Source organism: Cottoperca gobio, chromosome 6 (genome assembly GCF_900634415.1).
Source record: "Cottoperca gobio chromosome 6, fCotGob3.1, whole genome shotgun sequence".
In the NCBI taxonomy this organism is placed as follows: Eukaryota; Metazoa; Chordata; class Actinopteri; order Perciformes; family Bovichtidae; genus Cottoperca; species Cottoperca gobio.
Genome location: NC_041360.1, coordinates 20,782,827 through 20,801,664, shown reverse-complemented (window position 1 = coordinate 20,801,664; position 18,838 = coordinate 20,782,827). Strand labels below are relative to the sequence as shown.

General features: G+C 41.2%; 1 protein-coding gene across 2 annotated transcripts in view; it reads left to right on the top strand.

Moving 5' to 3' along the window:
• nell2a (neural EGFL like 2a) overlaps nucleotides 1-18,838 on the top strand; it is a 67,452-nt gene that overhangs the window by 24,551 nt on the left and 24,063 nt on the right. For both annotated transcript variants that reach the window (XM_029434733.1, XM_029434732.1), the window contains exon 13: nucleotides 10,554-10,679. In XM_029434733.1, coding sequence (XP_029290593.1) covers nucleotides 10,554-10,679 — 126 coding nt within the window. The remainder of the gene's footprint in view (nucleotides 1-10,553; nucleotides 10,680-18,838) is intronic.

Below are 18,838 nucleotides of genomic sequence, written 5' to 3'. Positions count from 1 at the left end.
TAGAGCAACCCATCCCATTACCAGTGTGAAACTGAGTACAAACAGACGCACTAGTGCCTCCAACATCAACACTCCTCACCTCAAGAACAGCCTGACACTCGCTATGAAATTGGAAGGCAGTGTTTGTGGTGAGTGTTTGCACCAGAGACTGCACAGAGAAACTTGAAATGGACTCAATTTGCTGATGGAGTTCTCTCAAAAGCAATCGAATTTTGAGTGTTTCTCTGTAACTTACTATATGATTGTGTGTGTGTGTGTGTGTGTATGTGTGTGTGTGGAAAATGAAATAACTGTCTTGCCAAAACATCGAGGATCCTGCAGATCGATGAGAGAATGTCTTCATATAATAGGTTCACAATTGTGTGGCTGCCGGCAGATGTACAGAAAGATGAGTGAAATTGACTGCTTTCAATTCTAGATGAGTTTCAATACAGTGTTGCCTGCGAGATGAGATGACAAGTTCAATTTAGAGGTAATTTATTTGTATTGAACACAGCAGAGAGATCACAAAGCAGAAAGACAAAGAAGCCCACAAGAACATAGGTTTTTACAGACCTACACACACACACACACACACACACACACAGACGCAACGTTTTTTGAGTCTTGTCATACAAAGACAAACATCACAAAAAGCAGAGACAGATACTATCTCTTTAAAACATTCCTAGGTCAGAGATGGGCTCAAAATAGCCGATGAGATCACTTCTGTGTAAATTTTTCATAGAAGCAGCAGTAGGGAAAACTCAAGGGGATACTAGCCCTGCCTTTGTGTAAGTCTGTGTGTGTGTATGTGTGCAGGTGCACTTCTGTGTGTGTGTGTGAGCGCTGACTTCTCCAAACAGAAAAAAAAAGAGCCCAGTTATTTCTCCATCTTATCCTCACAGTGCAGCCAGGCTGAAGGCCTATTTTGCTACATGCATGCGTGTGTTTAGGACAGAATTAGACAGAGGGGCGAGCAGTGGAGAAGTGACAGACTGTGTGATTGTCTCTAAATTGAACAATCAGTATAGTTCAACGTGTTGAGATAATACCATTATTCATCTGAGCATTGTAGGGGACTGCAGACAGAGAGCAATATCCCATTGTTGTCTGGTTTTGAAATGCCCTACTTTGTAAAGTCTCCGTCAGGATTGTTCAAAAAAGAAGGGCTGCTCGGGTGTTTTGTGTCGCACCCGTATGGGAAATTTGAAATACAAAATGATATCCTGTAAAACCGAGGAAATAGAAAGAGACAAAGTGCAACAGGATTTCATTTTGATATAAAGCGTATCCTAGATAGTATTATTTTACTGACTCACTTTATCAGGGACCGGTGCGCATGGAAGTATGATTTATATGCACCACATTTACACATATGCATGTATAGATATTGTTTAATACTTGGATAGATAGTAAGATAACAACATAAACATTAAAGGGCTGGTTCACCCAATTACAAATCAAAATGTTCTGACTGAGGTTTTGAGATTTCTGTCTCAACCACAACACAATGGAGGTGAATGGAATTGTGTTGGTGGTGTTCACAGCATTGAACATGACAATGTGCAGGCTTGTGATACACTGTACTTCTCTTATTTCCAACAAATCCCATGAAAAAACAACAATACATACAGTCTATTTAGCATTTACAGCACCAGGATGATGTAAATAAACTACAGTGCCCATGTTCATCATCATGAAGGAACATGTCAGCCAGCGCATGTGTGTGTGTGTGTGTGTGTGTGTGTGTGTGTGTGTGTGTGTGTGTGTGTGTGTGCGAGTGTGTGTGCAGCTCATTGAAGTGTTTTTTAACAAAAGAGTTTTATGGCGGTGGATATGAATAAGTCATAACAGGCTCTGACTTTAGAGGTAATACTTGTTAGTGGAATCATTTAATTGTTGAATCTAACAGATCATTGATTAAAAAGAAATGATTCTAGCCTGCTTTTATCGCAGTCTGTGTGTGTGTGTGTGTGTGTGTGTGTGTGTGTGTGTGCGTGTGCAGTGTGTCTTTATGTGTGTTTATGTGTGTTTATGTGTAAATCATGGACGAACATAGAACGATCCGATTGCCGTTGCTGTCTTTTGAATGTCACAAGGTGGCAACAGGCTAATTGGCACTGACTGAAGAGCAAGGCCTTCTCCAAAACCCAATCACTGCCAGGATGAGCCTCGAGCCTCTGGGCTCCCCCCCTCCCCCCTCCCTCCCTCCACACACACACACACACACACACACACACACACACACACACACACACACACGCACAAAGGCAAACATTCTGACTGTCTGTGTGTGTGTTTAAACACACCTCACCTCTGTGACCCCGCTGAAATGTCACCAAAAAACAAGCAATCCCACCATCCTCCCATCCAGGCAGTCTCCTCTAGTGTAACCCTAACCCTTCAAATGCCACATGGGAGAAATCTCTTCTCTACTCCTTTTCCAGATGGGCTCACACTTAATTCATCGACTGCTTCTTACTCAGGGGGAGTTTTCTTCATTTGAAATTCAAACATCCAAGACCATGTGGAAGATTCTGCTGTATATACTTTTTGTCATGATTAAGGTGTTGTGGGTTTTATGAACTTGACACAAGACCAAAGTACATTTACTCAAGTACAGTTCTTTCAGGTACTTGCACTTCACCTGCAGCACGTTTACTTGCAATGTAGTATTTTCTTCCATTGTGGTATTACTACTTTTACTTTTCAGTGAATGAATTAATAATTGTAAAACCTAATACAATTTAATCTTATAATATAAAATGAGTTGAGCTCAGCTATTTTCTTGCATTCAACCCAGTAATAAATGGGCAATGCAAAGGGTGAATACATTAATTAATGTATTATCACATGTGATGACACAATAAAGATCCTTATGTTGATCTCTGCAAACAGTAAAAACAGTGTGCAGCAATGAGTCACAAAAGATTTGTTATGGCAACCCATGCATTATTGGACTAAATGTGTGAAGTTTAAATAATAGGACAGACTCAACAGGAGAATTAAAAAAATTATAGTGCAGTGTACGATACAGATAAATAGTCCCAAGTTTAACTTAATAAAATGCAGCTGCAAACAAATGTTTTGAGCCCTGATTTAAAGCACCGAGATTTGTTGTAGATCAGCCAGAGAGCCACAGAGCTCTGATGGCTGTTTGTGCTACATATTAGTTGTTGTTTAGACCTCTGGCCTTTAGGCTGCTCTTGGTCACAGATTGACGAATGATAGATGCTAATGCTCCATCGATTTGCGCGTGGAGGAAAATCTTTCCCAGTTTAATGAGAGCCGTGATGGAGAGCAATACTCCAGTCACGCTGCCGCACGTAAACAAGTCAGTTTGGTCTATGAGATGCAACGGGGCTGCATTTAAGGCATGCCATATCGAAGTGTGCTAAGTTCATGTTTAATGTTTAATATGGACACACACACACACACACACACACACACACACACACACACACACACACACACACACACACACACACACACACACACACGATGCAGTCATTCAAAGGCTGGTAGATGTTCGCATAGAAGGCTCCACAAGGCTTTTCAGTTTGGATTGAACTTTATGTTTAATTAAGTCGGGCCGTGTTGAACAGTTACACACTTTGTTGCATTTCGACCAGCAGAAACACACACACACACACACACACACACACACACACACACACACACACACACACACACACACACACACACACACCACACACACACACACACACACACACACACACACACACACACACACACACACACACACACACACATACACACTCTTCTCCACCTTCTTCTTATTTAATGTTTATTGTTCTAAGTCAGGTAACAGGCCTTTAAGTGTTTACAATGATTGATCACAGTTTGAGTGTCTGGTATTTAGACAATGACTGCACTCTCAGTATGCAGATTTTCAGTCTTGTTGCTTCCTAATGGGATTCTTTCCACTCAGTCATCTTAATTGGCTCCCTCTCCTGCCCGAATTGACAGCGACATTTTGCATATTTGTTTTGGGTCTTTTTGAGGCTGTTTTTTTCACGAGTGATTTTGGTAAGTTGAAAAGATACTGAAAGTAATTTGTTCTTCTAGTTCATGTTTAGGTAATTGTGCAGAAAAGAAACTCATTTTGTTATTTCCATTAAAGCCCATATGAAAATGATGATTGTCCTGAAGGATTTCTACAATAAAAGAGCAAACACCCCACACCTTTACAGCTTTTCATTCTTCTGAATGAAAGAAAGAGGAGACGTTTTAGAGGAATATCTCTTGTTGAACTGAAATTCCCAGACGTACACTGCCATAGAGGCATCACAATGTGCTAATAGCCCTGAATACTCTCTCTGCAAATAGAATAAAAAGAAAGTCTACACTTGTTCTGTGAATAAAATAAGCAATTTGAAGATTTCACTTTTGGCTCTGCTAACTAAATGAATAATCGTATCAGTTGAATCAATGATTTGTTACAAACCTAATTAAAACCTTTCATTTCTGAAAATAATTTGAATTAAAAGATTAAAGTATGCAGTATCTGGTCAATAAATACCATGAACCTGTGAGCAGAGCCAGGCTTGCTGTTTCCCTCTGCTCCTAGTCTCGCTGTCTATGTTTAACTAAACTCATCTCAGCTAACTCCAGAGAAGAAAGCAAACAAGTGCATCTTCTAAAGTGCTATTAAAGCCACTATATGTCTAATATGTAAACATTTCACACCTTTTGCTGCCTGTAGTCATATAATCCAAATACGATTCTTCCACACTAAAAAGAATCGGCTTAAAGCGACACACATGCCGCACCAATGTTCACCAATATTGATTAAAAAACGAATTCCAAAGACTTGAAAATGACATGAATATTCATCACATTAAAATTCCCCCGACCACCAACTATAACTGAATATTTGATCCAATGCCACTCCCCTAAATCCAATCCTTTAACATTCTCTGACACCTTTCTCCACCGATGAGGATCCAAGGCCACAGTGGAGATTATTTGCTGAGTGGGACATTGTTAGGCCAGCAGGGACAGCTCTTTGTCTCTTTGCTCTTTCCTCTGACTGCTATATATCTGGCCATGAGGGAACTGCCTCCTGAAGAATATCAGACAATGTTTTGGCAACCCTCCTCCCGCTGCCGTTTATTGAAAACCATCTGCTCGAGAAAGTGAGCTGGTTAGGGAAGGAATGGATAGATGAGAAAAAGACAGAATGACAGAGAGATAAAGAGAAAGAGAGAGAGATGGTGGAATGGCACAGATTCGGGTGTCTTTGTGGGACATCCAGAGGCAATGCTGGTGTTATCTCCCTACTCCCAGACCTTGGTGTACTGCAGTATGAAACACAGATAGTGAGGACGCTCTATTAGAAACTACATGTTAGGCAAAGCGAAGAGGGATAGGCTGATACTCCCTATTTACATAGTTACGGGATGATTCGGATGAGAAATAGTGGGACTATTAAAAATGTTAATAAAAAGTTATGACCTCCAACAATGAAACAACACTTGGCATGTATAGCAATCATTTGAATGCTAACAGATGTATGAACAGATGTACATGCTAGTTGTCATGCACAGGCACTTTTGGTCAGAGTCAACAGTCCACAGAGGGCATCACTTGCAGGTGGTTTGCTGACTCAACACAATCTCTATTCAGGATTTGTTTCAATGTTCCTTCTGAAAAAATTAAATGTGTGTTTACTAATCATATTCTAACATACCCGAGCACATCACTTGCAAGTTAAACAACCATTAATTTGTCGGTAATTAAAACGCTACAGCTCCCATAATGATCTTTTTCAGTGCAGCAGTATATTTTATATTTCCTCTTTATTATTTATTGTCCTTATGTTCGTCTGTTTTTTGTTAATTGTATTTAAAGACAGAAGAACATCTTATCTTCTTTGCTGCAGTGATGCAGAAGTGCACTCCAGAGTCTGTCAGTGCACTGTGACATCACCATACCCAACCAAACCCATCAGCGATGCTGCGTGTGGTCAGATGTGCAACAATTCAGACTTTTACGCAGAATGGGCAGCAAAGCTCTGCTTTTCAGGCTCGTATCAAGTTACTCTTTAAAAAAACATCGTGGGGTTTTCTATTTTAAAGCCTCGTGTGGAGTAGAGAGATTGACAAGTCCATTCTCATAGCCCCCTGCTCCACTGGCCTACGATGGTCTCCGGTGTGTGAGACATGATGTTCATTAACTCCACACTAGAGTTTTTGAAGGAGTTGGAGAAGTGTCTGGCAGAGAGGAATAAGCAGCATTAGTTTGCAGTGCAAGTCGGATAATTAGAACGTGTGCTATTACTCTTTAAAACAGAAGTAGCATATAAACCATATCACGTGGGTTTGCAATTTCCAATTACTTTTTAAAATCTTTTACATTTTTGGGGCTTTTTGCCTTTTATTAGATGGTACAGACAGGAAACAGGAAAGGGAGAGAATTGTAATATCAATTATTAATGTTGAATGAGGTTCTTCTTACTCCTGGATCCAAACCAGTAAGTTCTGATTTCATACAGCTCTCTAAACGTAGCTGTAGCTCGCTGTGGTTTTTGTCTGACAGCAGGATGTAAAAGCCCTCCCTCTTCATGCATAACAAGGACGTCTTTTGTCCCAATAATAGAAAGTTACCCACCCTACTCAGGCATGACTATGATTGATTCAGTAGTTTTGCAGGAATGTACAAAGGTGAAAAAAAAAGAAGACAGCCATTTTCTAGTCATCTATCGTGGTGTGGCAAGAGATTGACCCCGAGCACTCAATTCAGCGCTAAAAGCCGCTGCTGACTCTTGCCAAGCGTCCTTTGCTTTGCGCATCACGTGTGTCCATGTGACAGGCCAATCAAGAAAATGGAGTGCGTTAATGGAGATGGAGATGGTCGCTCTCCCCCACGCGTTCGTACGGTGCCCCTCATCATCTCACCTCCTAACATATTGTTTTAGCAAACGTAACTGCTGTCACCGGGGGCGAGATGGATGATGTCTTACAGTTAATAGGCTCTAAATCAAAGCCGCAGCACGGACGGCCAATCACAATGCGGGAAAGCTGTCACCTAAGACCTCCGCTCAAGGTTACCGTTTGTGGACGGTCTGAATTTGTTCTCGTACTTTCTGCCTCTTCAGCGACTGTTAATACCTTTCACTGCTTTGATTCCGCTGCCATCTAAATCTCTTTTTCCGACTATCTCAATTGTTCACCCTCTTACTCACAGTCTACACTTTTCACCACTTTTACTTCACACCGGCTCTTTCTCAATCTTTCTGTTTAATCCACTACTTTGCTTGCCCTTTTCTCTCCACCTTCTTCTTTCCTCTCTCTGTATCTCTCTCACCCTCACTATCTCAGTCATTCACCCTCTCCCCGGCTGTCTCATCTCCCCTTCTCTGTCAAGCTCCACAGTACAGTTTGTCGTGACTCTGTCTTTGTCTCTACTTCAGTTCTCGTCCTTACCTGCCCTGCTTTCTGCCCTTCCCTCTACTGCCCATTTTCTCCCTGCCTTTCAACATCCCTGTGTCGCTCTCTCTCTCTCTCTCTCTTTCTCTCTCTCTCTCTCTCTCTCTCTCTCTCTCTCTCTCTCTCTCTCTCTCTCTCTCTCTCTCTCAAAGCCGGTCACAGGGTTTAATTAGCCTCCATTCATTTAGTGAAGGACACATGTACTTTCATAGGTGGTCTCGATTGTCTGTCTGCTTCATTTATCCATACAGCTTTTGAATAGCTGGAGGCAACGAGTATTGATGGAACTGTGAAAGGAAGAAGACCAAATAAATGGGAATGCCACAGTTGTAGGCAGGTGTTAAGCTCTTAGTTTGTGGGTTGGTGGGTGGTGCTCTACCCAAGGACATGCGAGCCGACTGAATGCCAATGCAAATCCATTGAAATTCAATTTCAAGTGCTCTTCGCAAAAGCACCTGGCACAAAACATATTCAGGGGTGAATGTCCTCTTGTGCTCTTAAAGACACTGAATACAGTGAATGAATAATAAATTGGTAATGTCAAGGACTTTGGAGCTTGTCTCTCAAAAAGTACCTACATTTGACCTGCGCTATCAACAGGAACAGGACCCGGAGCATATCACACAGCGGGGGGTTTGTTCGGATCAACTTGTATTTGCATCGACTTGCATTTGGTTGCATCACATCATCAAGATTGCTTTGTTTACCCTGGCAGTGTTGTGCATCTTCTGTCTGATGGTTTGGCTTGCAGTTTAGAACCCAGGAATAGCTGTTTCTAAGGCAACAGCTAATAAGGATCCAAATATGGAATCATGAGAGTGAGAAGGAAACACAACGGACAATCTAATAAACGATATTCTTAAAGCTACACAAACCGAGTTTGAATTACTCGGCTGCCGAAAGCCTTCAACACGATCTCACAGAAACACAGCCCTGATACAGCACTGGTTTATCAAGTTGTTATGCTAACATGTTAGCAAACAATTGCCAACTAACATAACCAGCAGAGACAGAGCAACATTAGCATTAGCCTGTTCCAGACCTCTGAATCGCCACCCACAGCTTTGCTCAAGGATTTAAATAGTTATGGTGTTTGCCTATTGATGGCTGTTTCCAACGTTTAGAGAATTATTTGAGAATGAGCAAGAAAATAATGGAGACGTCATCTTGCTACATAACTATGTCATGGGTGCAAACCTTTCCAACTTGGTGGTGGTGATGGCCTCGTGGTCTAGTGGTATGGCTTCCAAATACAACACCATGGTGGTTGTAAGTACAACACCAGGGCTGCTACCATTGTGCCCCTGAGCAAGGTGCTTAACCCTGAGTTGCTCCAGGGAGACTGTCCCTGTAGTTAGTTCACTGTAAGTCGCTCTGGATAAGAGTGTCTGCTAAATGACCTGTGATGTAATGTCCAAAATCCAAAATAGGTCAGTTGTGCGATTCATGCTGCCTCTGTTCTGCGGACAACTCCCTTAATCTGGACGTCAGGCTGAAGGAATGAAGTGAAACAAAACAGCGATTCAGTCTAATTATCGGGTATTTCTCGCCATCTGATGGCTTATTTAGTTGCGTTCTAGTTCTTGTTTGGCAATTCCAGAAGGCTCCAGTGTTTCGTCAGTAGTTTACTCCATCTTTCTGTTGTTTCATGTCAAGCAGGTAAGATACACACTGTTTTATCTGGAAACACCTACCTAAAGTATGCTCAAGCACAAAAATGAACTGAATGGCCAGAAAAAGTCTTGGGGAAAAGCAGCCAAGCGCTGTGTGGAGTGCTTTACTTTGAATAGATTGAAAATCGAGTGGTGCAACCTTAAGTGCTTCAGCGCCCACCTCTCATGGACCCTCTGCTTTTCGACCTCTGTCTCCCTCTGATGAAGACAAATAGCCCTTTCCCACTGGCTGCATAGAACCTTCTGTAGTGAGAACTATAGGATCTATATCTACACCATGTGGTGGATGGGAGAGAGACCCGAACCAGGCCACAGTATAATGCTGGGGATGTCACTACAGCATTACTTTCTCTGTGTTGAAAATCAATACTGTCCTCCCAACATCATCAAAATAAAATATATTTGCGTTGACAAAGCCCTCCTGCGGCCACCGTGATTATTAAAGTAGCAGAGGAGGAAGTCAGGTGATGAACATCGTACGGGAGACCGTTGTTTGTTTCCTCTTTCCAACCGAAAGTGAACTATCCCTTTTTAAATAAAACCACGACCACAACCATGACAACTAAACTTCAACCATAGCATTGTCATAAGATCATAAAACAGATTTATTTATATCAACACTGATTTGTAACGACTTTTGGAAGGCACAGACAAATGATGTCGTCCCTTCTTGTAGAAGACTTGTTGTGAAAATCACACAAAGCCGGATCTTTATCCTAAGAAATCAAGTGACTACATGTTAATGTCGTCTTATCTCTAATTAGAAATTAATGAAAGCCAAAGTCAATTACGGCACTCCAACATCTTTGATGAATTCAGGAAGCTCCTTAAACATCAACACGAACATTGTGGAACGAGACAAGACAACAAGCTCGGTCAGCTAATTTATTTGTATAATTAAAAGGCGAACTGGTGCAACAGCGACAATCAGCGTCACCGCCAGTCATAAACCTAGAGAGCATTATACTGTACATCATGGGATGTATGTGCGAGACATGGGTGAAAATGTTATCGGCAATGTCATTACAAATGTACGTTGGAAACAGTTACTACTTAACATATTACATTCAGTATCAGGCCATTTACAGCCGTTGAACGTTGAACTCAGTTTAAGAGGAAAATAAACATCCATCCATCCATGGGCTTGAACTTGAGGCTTGATGTATCGATGTAGGAGATTTAAAGTATTGTTTGATCTGCACCACAAGAGGGTGTCTGTAATCTAACAATAACTATTATAACCATTTGTATGTGAAGGTCTATTAACATATTAGACATAATTAACCATATATTTACCTTTAGATGTGAAGGATTTACAAATCATCTGACAATGATTATAGAAAATTGTATTTAGAGATTCAGTTGCACTTGATATAAATGTGAAAGCACTCCACGTCTAACCCAGCTTTGTTCTCCCCCTCTCTGCTTCTCTCTGCCTTCTCTTCAGATATTGACGAGTGCGCTGAGGGGAAGCACTACTGCAGGGAGAACACCATGTGCGTTAACACCCCTGGCTCCTTCATGTGCATCTGCCATACTGGCTACATCAGGATCGATGACTATTCCTGCACAGGTGAGTTCCTCTGCTGCTGACCTTTTGACAGGCTGGAATCAAATGGAGAAGGAACTGTTTTTTATTCTGGTTCCAGAGAAACCATTTTGTGAAGAAGGTCGCTAGTGGACTTGAATTATTACAAATAAGGATGATATGTTTAGTCTGTGTGTGTGTGTATGTGTGTGTGTGTGTGTGTCATCATGCCACAATGTGCTCCTGGAGACACCTACTTTAGGTTTTGATTACTTTACCAGCTGTATTATTGTCTGCCTGTCTGTCTGTCTGTCTGTCTGTCTGCCTGTCTGTCTGTCTGTCTGTCTGTCTGTCTGTCTGTCGATACATTTTGCAACATGCTGTCCCAAAACTTTACCAATGTTAAAATAAAAATGTTAAATTTGAATATGGACGTGATCCGAATAAGGGGGGGCCAAGGGGCCACCCTCCCAGCTTCGTGCCCCTGGCCCAATGTGCCGTCACGGCTGGAGTGATGGCGATGGTCTGTTGTTGTACTGGTGTGTGTGTGTGTGTGTGTGTGGAGACGAGGATACCTACAGTTGGTTATTACCAGTTTGAAATGATTTAATTAGCATCTTTAGTCATACACTGGAGGATGATATTTGATTTCATTATGATAAATTCTGCAGCCAAGAGACTCACAGACATCCAGAGAGAGGAAGAGGCGGCCAGACATTCAGATATAAACATAGTGAGTTATCAGCGTCAGGGTGCAGTGTGAGACAGAATAAGTAATAAAAAATCATGCTACGACGGAGAGGCATAGTTATCATACAACACCTGTGAACCTGAGCCATGTGCTACATCCTCCTCTCCCTTTTTCTGTTCGTCATATTCCAGTTAGACACACTTGTCTGGGAATTTGTTACCCTGCAATTATGCACGGTCTGTTCATTTGATATGCACAGGGATGAATGTCTCAGTTTGATTTGCTCCTATTGGTTTTGCTCTGATTACTAGCACCACATTAAAACACAAACACACGCACAATCACACACACACACACGCACACACACACAGAAATCAATACCAACTACTACTTTATGATTCAGCTTAATCTAGCAGCAGAGGGAAAGTATCGAATCAATTTTGGGTTGCATTTGCTTTATGTAGTGCATCTATCTCCCTGCTTTATCAAAACTTTAGTGTCCGTGGACTTTCTGCCAAGTTTGTGTGCGAGTGTACTGTGTGTGTGTGTGTGTGTGTGTGTGTGTGTGTGTGTGTGTGTGTGTGTGTGTGATAAGGAGAAAGAAAGTCATTGAGAACCTGAGGAACAGAGAGACTGTGAGTGGAGGCGGCAGACCCATTTGTTCCTGATCAAAGTTGAAACCAAAGTCAATTTCAAAAGCAAATCAAATCAATCTAAAAAAGATTGTGTGGATGATTCACAGTCTTTGTTCTCTCTCCGTGGCGTGGGTGATTGCGGTAGTAGCTCTGCTTGTTCATAAAAGCTTCTTCCACTACAGTTTATCTTCAGGTTTTAGCCAATATAACCCATGTTATATCCTTCTGATTGTTCAGGCAAGTCAGACTACTACTACTTCACAAAACACATGATGATTCACATTATTATTATTTTGGATATTTTATGACTTTATTAGACAGCAATGGTGGAGAGATGAAAGAAAACAAAGGGGAGAGAGTTGCAACAAAGTTCACTGGGATTGGAACCATGAATATTGTAATTCTAACCCTTAAATCCCAATAAAATGTTAACTTTGCCAAAGAATTATACAATTCTTGACCATTTTTCAAGTTCTTTATTTAGCACAAGGGAATTTTAAGCTTTTGAATTCTTGGTTCTTTCACGGTCAACGTTTTTTGGCATTTTCACCTGTATTAGATAGGAAAGTATAGATGCAGGCAGGACACACGGAAGGACTATTGTAAAGTCACCTGTAATACTGTTTCTATTTAAAGTTAAGGCTTTGTAATAATGCCAAATGCAGGACCACACAGAGAGTAAAATACATAAAAGAATCTGAGTGAGTAATCCTTCCATAATGCAACGTCTCTGTCCTTCATCTAGACAATAACGCAATGTCATTCGACAGTGATGGAGTGGCAGATCCGCTGCATTCCTCACCAGTTGTTCGCAGCTTGTGAAACACGACGCTGAGTAGCTCCCTCTGTGAATCTTCTCCGAAGAGGAGGCACTGTGCTGCATTTTCTTCAGTGTCAGTAATTAAAAAAGCAATTTGCACCAATGCAAACTAATTCAGCGACAGCAGAGTGAATGGTTTGTACGCCGGAGGATTTAGGCCCACAGCCTTCCTGCCGTGCCATTGGAGTTGGAATTAAAGCTGTATGACTCGACGAACACCCGGTGAAAACTCCCCTTTCCTGCTCCATGTGGGACCCCTGTGGAGTTTCTCTCTTCCCCTGTCAATGGAAATCAGGAAATAATAGAGTATAGTTAAGGATTTGTGACTTTGTGTCTTTTTATGAGCAGTCTTCTGAAAGCATAAACAAGTTTGGTACGGGGATTGAGGAATATATATTTAAGGTATTACCAATGCACATTCATCTCTTTTCTCGTGCTCACATGATTTATTTAGAGGAAGAAACCTCCTTGCTTGCTCAGACTTTTCCCATATTATCTTTAGACAGCGATTGTACCTTATGTGATTTCACCCCCCATGTTTTCTCTAATCTTCTGAGCTGCGGGCAAGTTGTATTGTTTTACTCATTTGTCTTTCTTCCGCTGTGTGCTCGTTCCTCAGATTCACAATGAAGATTGATACCTTAAAACCCAGTGGATTAAACTGTGTCACTATATTTTATGTAGTTCCCATTTAAAATGCCTTCAAGTCACCGTAGTGGAATACATAGCTGTGCGTCTCCTTATAAAAAGTCAATTTGTGTGATTAAACCGAGGCTTATGCAGAGGCTTGATGTAATGACTTTCTCTCTGCTTCAGTCAAATTACCATCGCAGTCTCCCCATAGAGTTTGGACTATCAGCTCCCACACCTCCGCCATCACAGATAGCTTGATACTCACCACAATCACATCTCACCTCTTTGCCAATATTAGAAAGATGAATTATAGCCAAATTAGGTGTCAACAACAACCTTCAGGGTCCTTAAATGAAGAAAAAAAACCACACACACACACACACACACACACACACCAGGGTGATTGTCCTTACACGTTTGGATGTACTAGTTGCTAGTTTAGTGTCACATCTCGTGTCCTGGTGGCGGTAATTGACAATAAAGAAAAGGAAGATGCTAAGCTAGTAGCTGTAGGAATCTAGTGTTTATTAATAGCAATTCAACATCTGCTTCTGTTTGACGAGTCCAAAGGGAGTACTGAGTCCTCTTAGTTACCCACAGAAGAAATATTACAGCTGTGGAAGGAAACATTAAGCCGGCCCCTCCTTCACTACCTATTGACATTGTACATTCACATGATGTACGAGCATCTTTATCGTCCTCAATGGCTTCCACCAATTAACGAGTCGCAAACTCAGCAGAAACAATGTCCCAGTATTGATAGCCATATTTCCACATGCATTACAGTGTTGTATGAAAACCAGTGTGCCTAGTAAAGAGGATTAAATTGACTGTAGTTCATTTCATGGATCAGTGTTTATGTGCAGAATAGTGGATTAAAGGACTGATCCGCAGATTTAAACCTTGACGAAACAGCGTGGAGCCCTGGTTATATTTCTCCTCAGCTTATCAGGGGGTCAGCGAGCTCAGACAGAAGTCTATATTTTACATCTAGACCACATACAGCGAGCAGGGTAGCAGGTTCAGATCCCAGCTGGTGCTAGACTGTTACATGTGGACTTCTTGTACTTGTTTAAATGAAATATGTACCAAACGTCCCAGGCTCCGTATCCAATGGAGCCTTTAGCCAAAGAAATATCTCCAACTTTCTTCTGCCCCTTTCTTTGACTAGCACTTTATCCTCGATCTTGAAGGTCAAGATTCTTCCTCTTTCTTCCCCTCTACTCTTCGTCTTTTCCCCAAAGTGCCCGAGGTGCTCCTCGCTCTGTGAGATTAGCAGCTAATCCATGAAAGGTAGTAGATTGGTTGTGCTCTCCCTTTTAATGTTCTTAAAGAAGGCTGTCCTGAGGTGTGCGTATGTTCTTGGTGTACGTGTGCATGTGTGCGCTTGTGCCTGAGGTGTGTATGCAGGGTGTGTGCCTAAATTCTAATCCTGTGATAACCAGACCTGGGCTCCCGAGGCTGAGGATGGAGGGAGGGCTGGGCTGAGAAGGGGATGAAAGGATGGACAGGGGCCAAAGGTGGAGCAGGGGGTTTGACAACAGCAGAGATCAGAAAAGAAGACTTTCAGCCTGACGACTCAAAGGATATGGCATGGGGGGGATTTGGATAAACAGAGCGTAACACCCAAGTATTCTGCTTCAATAAGGGGGAAGTTCGACATACAATGTTTTAATTCCTAGTGATGGAGGAAGCTAATGTTGCTAAATATTTGGCATTTACTTTCAGTGTTTCTTACCACGACAATTCCTTATAAAAAAATAATGCTAATAATAAGGTAAACAAATGTTTTTGCTAGCTTGCTGTGTTCTTCTTACTTACCTTTGTTGGCACATTGCTAAATGTTTTAGTGCGTCACTGCCACCAACAGTCGATCGAATAGTGTGAAAACAACGGCCGAACTTTGAGTTTTTTCTATCCTCTTTGTCACACTTGCAGACATGTTTTCCCTGGTATATGTATCATAAGATCATCATCCTTACAGGCCTGTAATTGTGAAGATCAAGTTGAGGCTACATCGTTTTCAGGAAAGCAGCCTGAGGTCAGACCTCGCTGACGCTGGTGTTGTTTTGGCAGAAGGTGGAAAGAGTCAAGCTGGAGGAGAAACGGCCAGAGAGAGAGAGAGAGAGAGAGAGAGAGAGAGAGAGAGAGAGAGAGAGAGAGAGAGAGAGAGAGAGTGATCCCTGGTGACAGTCTGTACATAATTGATTGTTTATCTGTCTACAGCCTGGGCAGTGGCAGTCAGCAAGGAAATACCTCTGTCTCTATCTCACACACACACACACACACACACACACACACACACACACACACACACACACACACACACACACACACACACACACACACACACTTTAGGGATTTAGTTGGTTTAAATTTAGAGTGTAGTGGTGTAATAAGCCTAACTTTAAAACAAAAACAAAATGACAAGTAAACTCAAGGGTTATGGTGATAGTACACACACACACACACACACACACACACACACACACACACACACACACACACACACACACACACACACACACACACAGAGTACCTGGTAGCTCTGCTGCCCTGTCTGTTCAGACTGACGTCTGGCTGTTCCCTGATCTGGCAGATGTGACCTTGTGAAGAAAACCTCACCTTATTCTCTTTCCCCTCCCCTGTGCTCCTATTACTGTTTTTATATGCCCATGAGCAGACTATAATTCTGCCCAACAGCAGGTGAGTGTGTGTGAATGTGTGTGCATGTTTGAGATGCAGCGACAAGAGCAGAGCAGCGGGCCCTTCTAAGTGCCCTTCAATCCATCTCGCATACACGTGCACACATACATCATACCCCTCGATGGAGGAGCTCATCACAATGTCACTTTCAATTTGGATGAGTCTGTTCAGGAGATATAATGGATTGGATGATGGTGGGGAAATGGATGATGCAGCTCAGGTCTCCTGCAACAAGAATTCACATTTATGATCCTCTCACTCTTTCAGGTGCCATCTCTCAGTCCTCAAACCTCACTGTCTTTCACAATTGCACACATTTGAAAAGCCTAAGTTGTTGGAAAATTACCTGTAAGTCGGTACTACAAACAAAAATATTGTATGTCTGTGTTTGAAGAAGGCTGATTAGTGTCTGAGCAAAATGTGCAAGAGGAAACGGCCAAGAGAAATACATTTATTCTCTGGCAGGCGCTGTGTGGCACAGAAATTCACTAAAATAATGAGAAATAGTCCACACTGTTGCCCCCAGATTAGCACTGAAGTCTTTGTGTTTGTGTTTTCCAGGAGTCTTAACCTTTCTCTAAGAGATTCAGTGTCCTCTCAGCAGCCTTTGAAAGTCCTCACTGCACTGTAAACACATCATAATACAAAATGGAAAAAAAAATAGTCTACATTTCTAAATGTTTTTCAAATACTGTAGTTAGAGAGAGAGAGAGGCAAAATACTTTTCATGATCGTTTTATGTTATTCATCCTTTTGGGTCCGGACGGGATTCAGAGCTGGTAAATAAGGAAAATAAGCTTTCAGAAGGTTAAAACAAGTCCAGAAAGTTTTCTGCACTTCAGCTGGCAGGTGGTGCTCGGTAAGCAAGTGCTTATCAGAGAGCAATATTTATGTGAATCTCCTGAATACAATAGACACGACGTATTCATCTATTGTGTGTGTTAAAGTGATAAAGATCTGCCTTTGTGTTCAGGGCCAAACAAAGGGCGTGCAATAAAGTGCCTGTTCATACAGCTGGGGGAGAGGTCTTAAATAATGTACACTTGTTTAACTGTTTAGTTTAAATCTTAGGCCAGAATCAGAGGACATGCAGTTAGATTATCTTGGTCGTAGAAGGGATTTGAAATAAAAACATAGGAGACGTCTCACCATGTAAAGAATGGTGCAGCAGCAGGGTTCAGTAAGTCAGCACAGTGTGATGGACTTCAGTTTAAGGAGGGTAAACATAACGTGTAGTGCAAAAGGTTTGTTTGCGTGTTGTACACACAGCAGTGTCTGGTATAATGCAGGATATAAACGACTGACATCATGGACCTTTTTGACAGTTAAACATAATGTTATTTCAGGTCAGTAAAACGTCCACATCCAGCAGCCTCTGCAGAAATCAGATAACATTTGAGCTCACAGCGTCTTGACAATAAAGATTTAAGTACAAATAATTTAGATCGGATCGTAAAAATAATGAAAACTCCCCTGCAGCATCAAATTGGCCACAACACATTTCTTTAAGAGGTCCTGTTGATACATATGGTTCCCCTTCTGTAAGGAAATATGACAATTAAGTGTGAGAGTTCTTTTCAGCCGTTTGTGTAATGACAAGATGGCCACTTTAAAAATGAAGTGTTATCCTCCATTAGTAACCTAGTAGCCAAATTGCTCCATTATTGGGGTTGCATTATCCACCCTGCATGAGGTTACAGTAACACAATCAGTGGTGGAAAAACTGCTCAGATCTTTTTCTTAAGTAAAAGAAGAAACGTTGTAAAAATGCTCTGTTATGAGTAATTAAATTATTGTAAACAAATTACAAAAGTATTACCATCAAGTACTCATTATGCAGGATGAATGTATATTATATATTACAGGATTATAATTATAGATGTGTTCATATGTTTCTGCTGATAAAAGTGGGGATATTTTCCATTACTTTATACATTGCTGGGTAGCCTAACGTATAAATCATTTATTACTTTGTTTATATTTTGTATTAATGATCTAAAAGTGGAACAAACTAGTAACTAAAGCTGTCGTAAACATTTAGCCTCTGAGATGTAGAAGAGTAGAAGTATAACGTAGCATAACATTCAAATAAAGTACAAGTACTGCAATAGTGTACTTCAGTTACATTCCAGTTACATTACTCTGCAGAGAAGCTTTAACATGTATTGTACACTACTTTTAAATACTTTATAATTCCACACTTAACATTATTTAATGTGCTTGTAGGTTTAAAATGACTTTCTGAAGCTATTTACATATTTTAAATAATTTTTTACACCACTGAAATTATATTTGAACTCTATTAACATGTTTCTCTATCGCGCAATATTGTTTTTACTCTATATGTGAACACTATCACACATTTCCCTCCCATTTTGCTCACACTACAACAGCGTGAACTTGTTTTCTGCTTTTCTCCACACTGGCGTGGAATCATAACAATATTTGTTCTCGAATTGTTTGATTTGTACGCTAGTATAGTAGATTATTCTCCGGGCCTTTATTACATTTTATTTGTGCCTCCTCAGTTCCAGAAAGAGGGGGAAGAGATTGGTTTGCCGGTTGGATACAGTATGTTGTCATGAGCTGTAGCCATTAGTCAAGCTTGTCAGTGGGATATTCATAACAAACCATATCACTAACTCCAAAGCAGCAGCTGATGAGAGCTTAGGATTCATGGTCCTAAGGGGACATTTTATTAGCGCCTATGCGAAGCTCA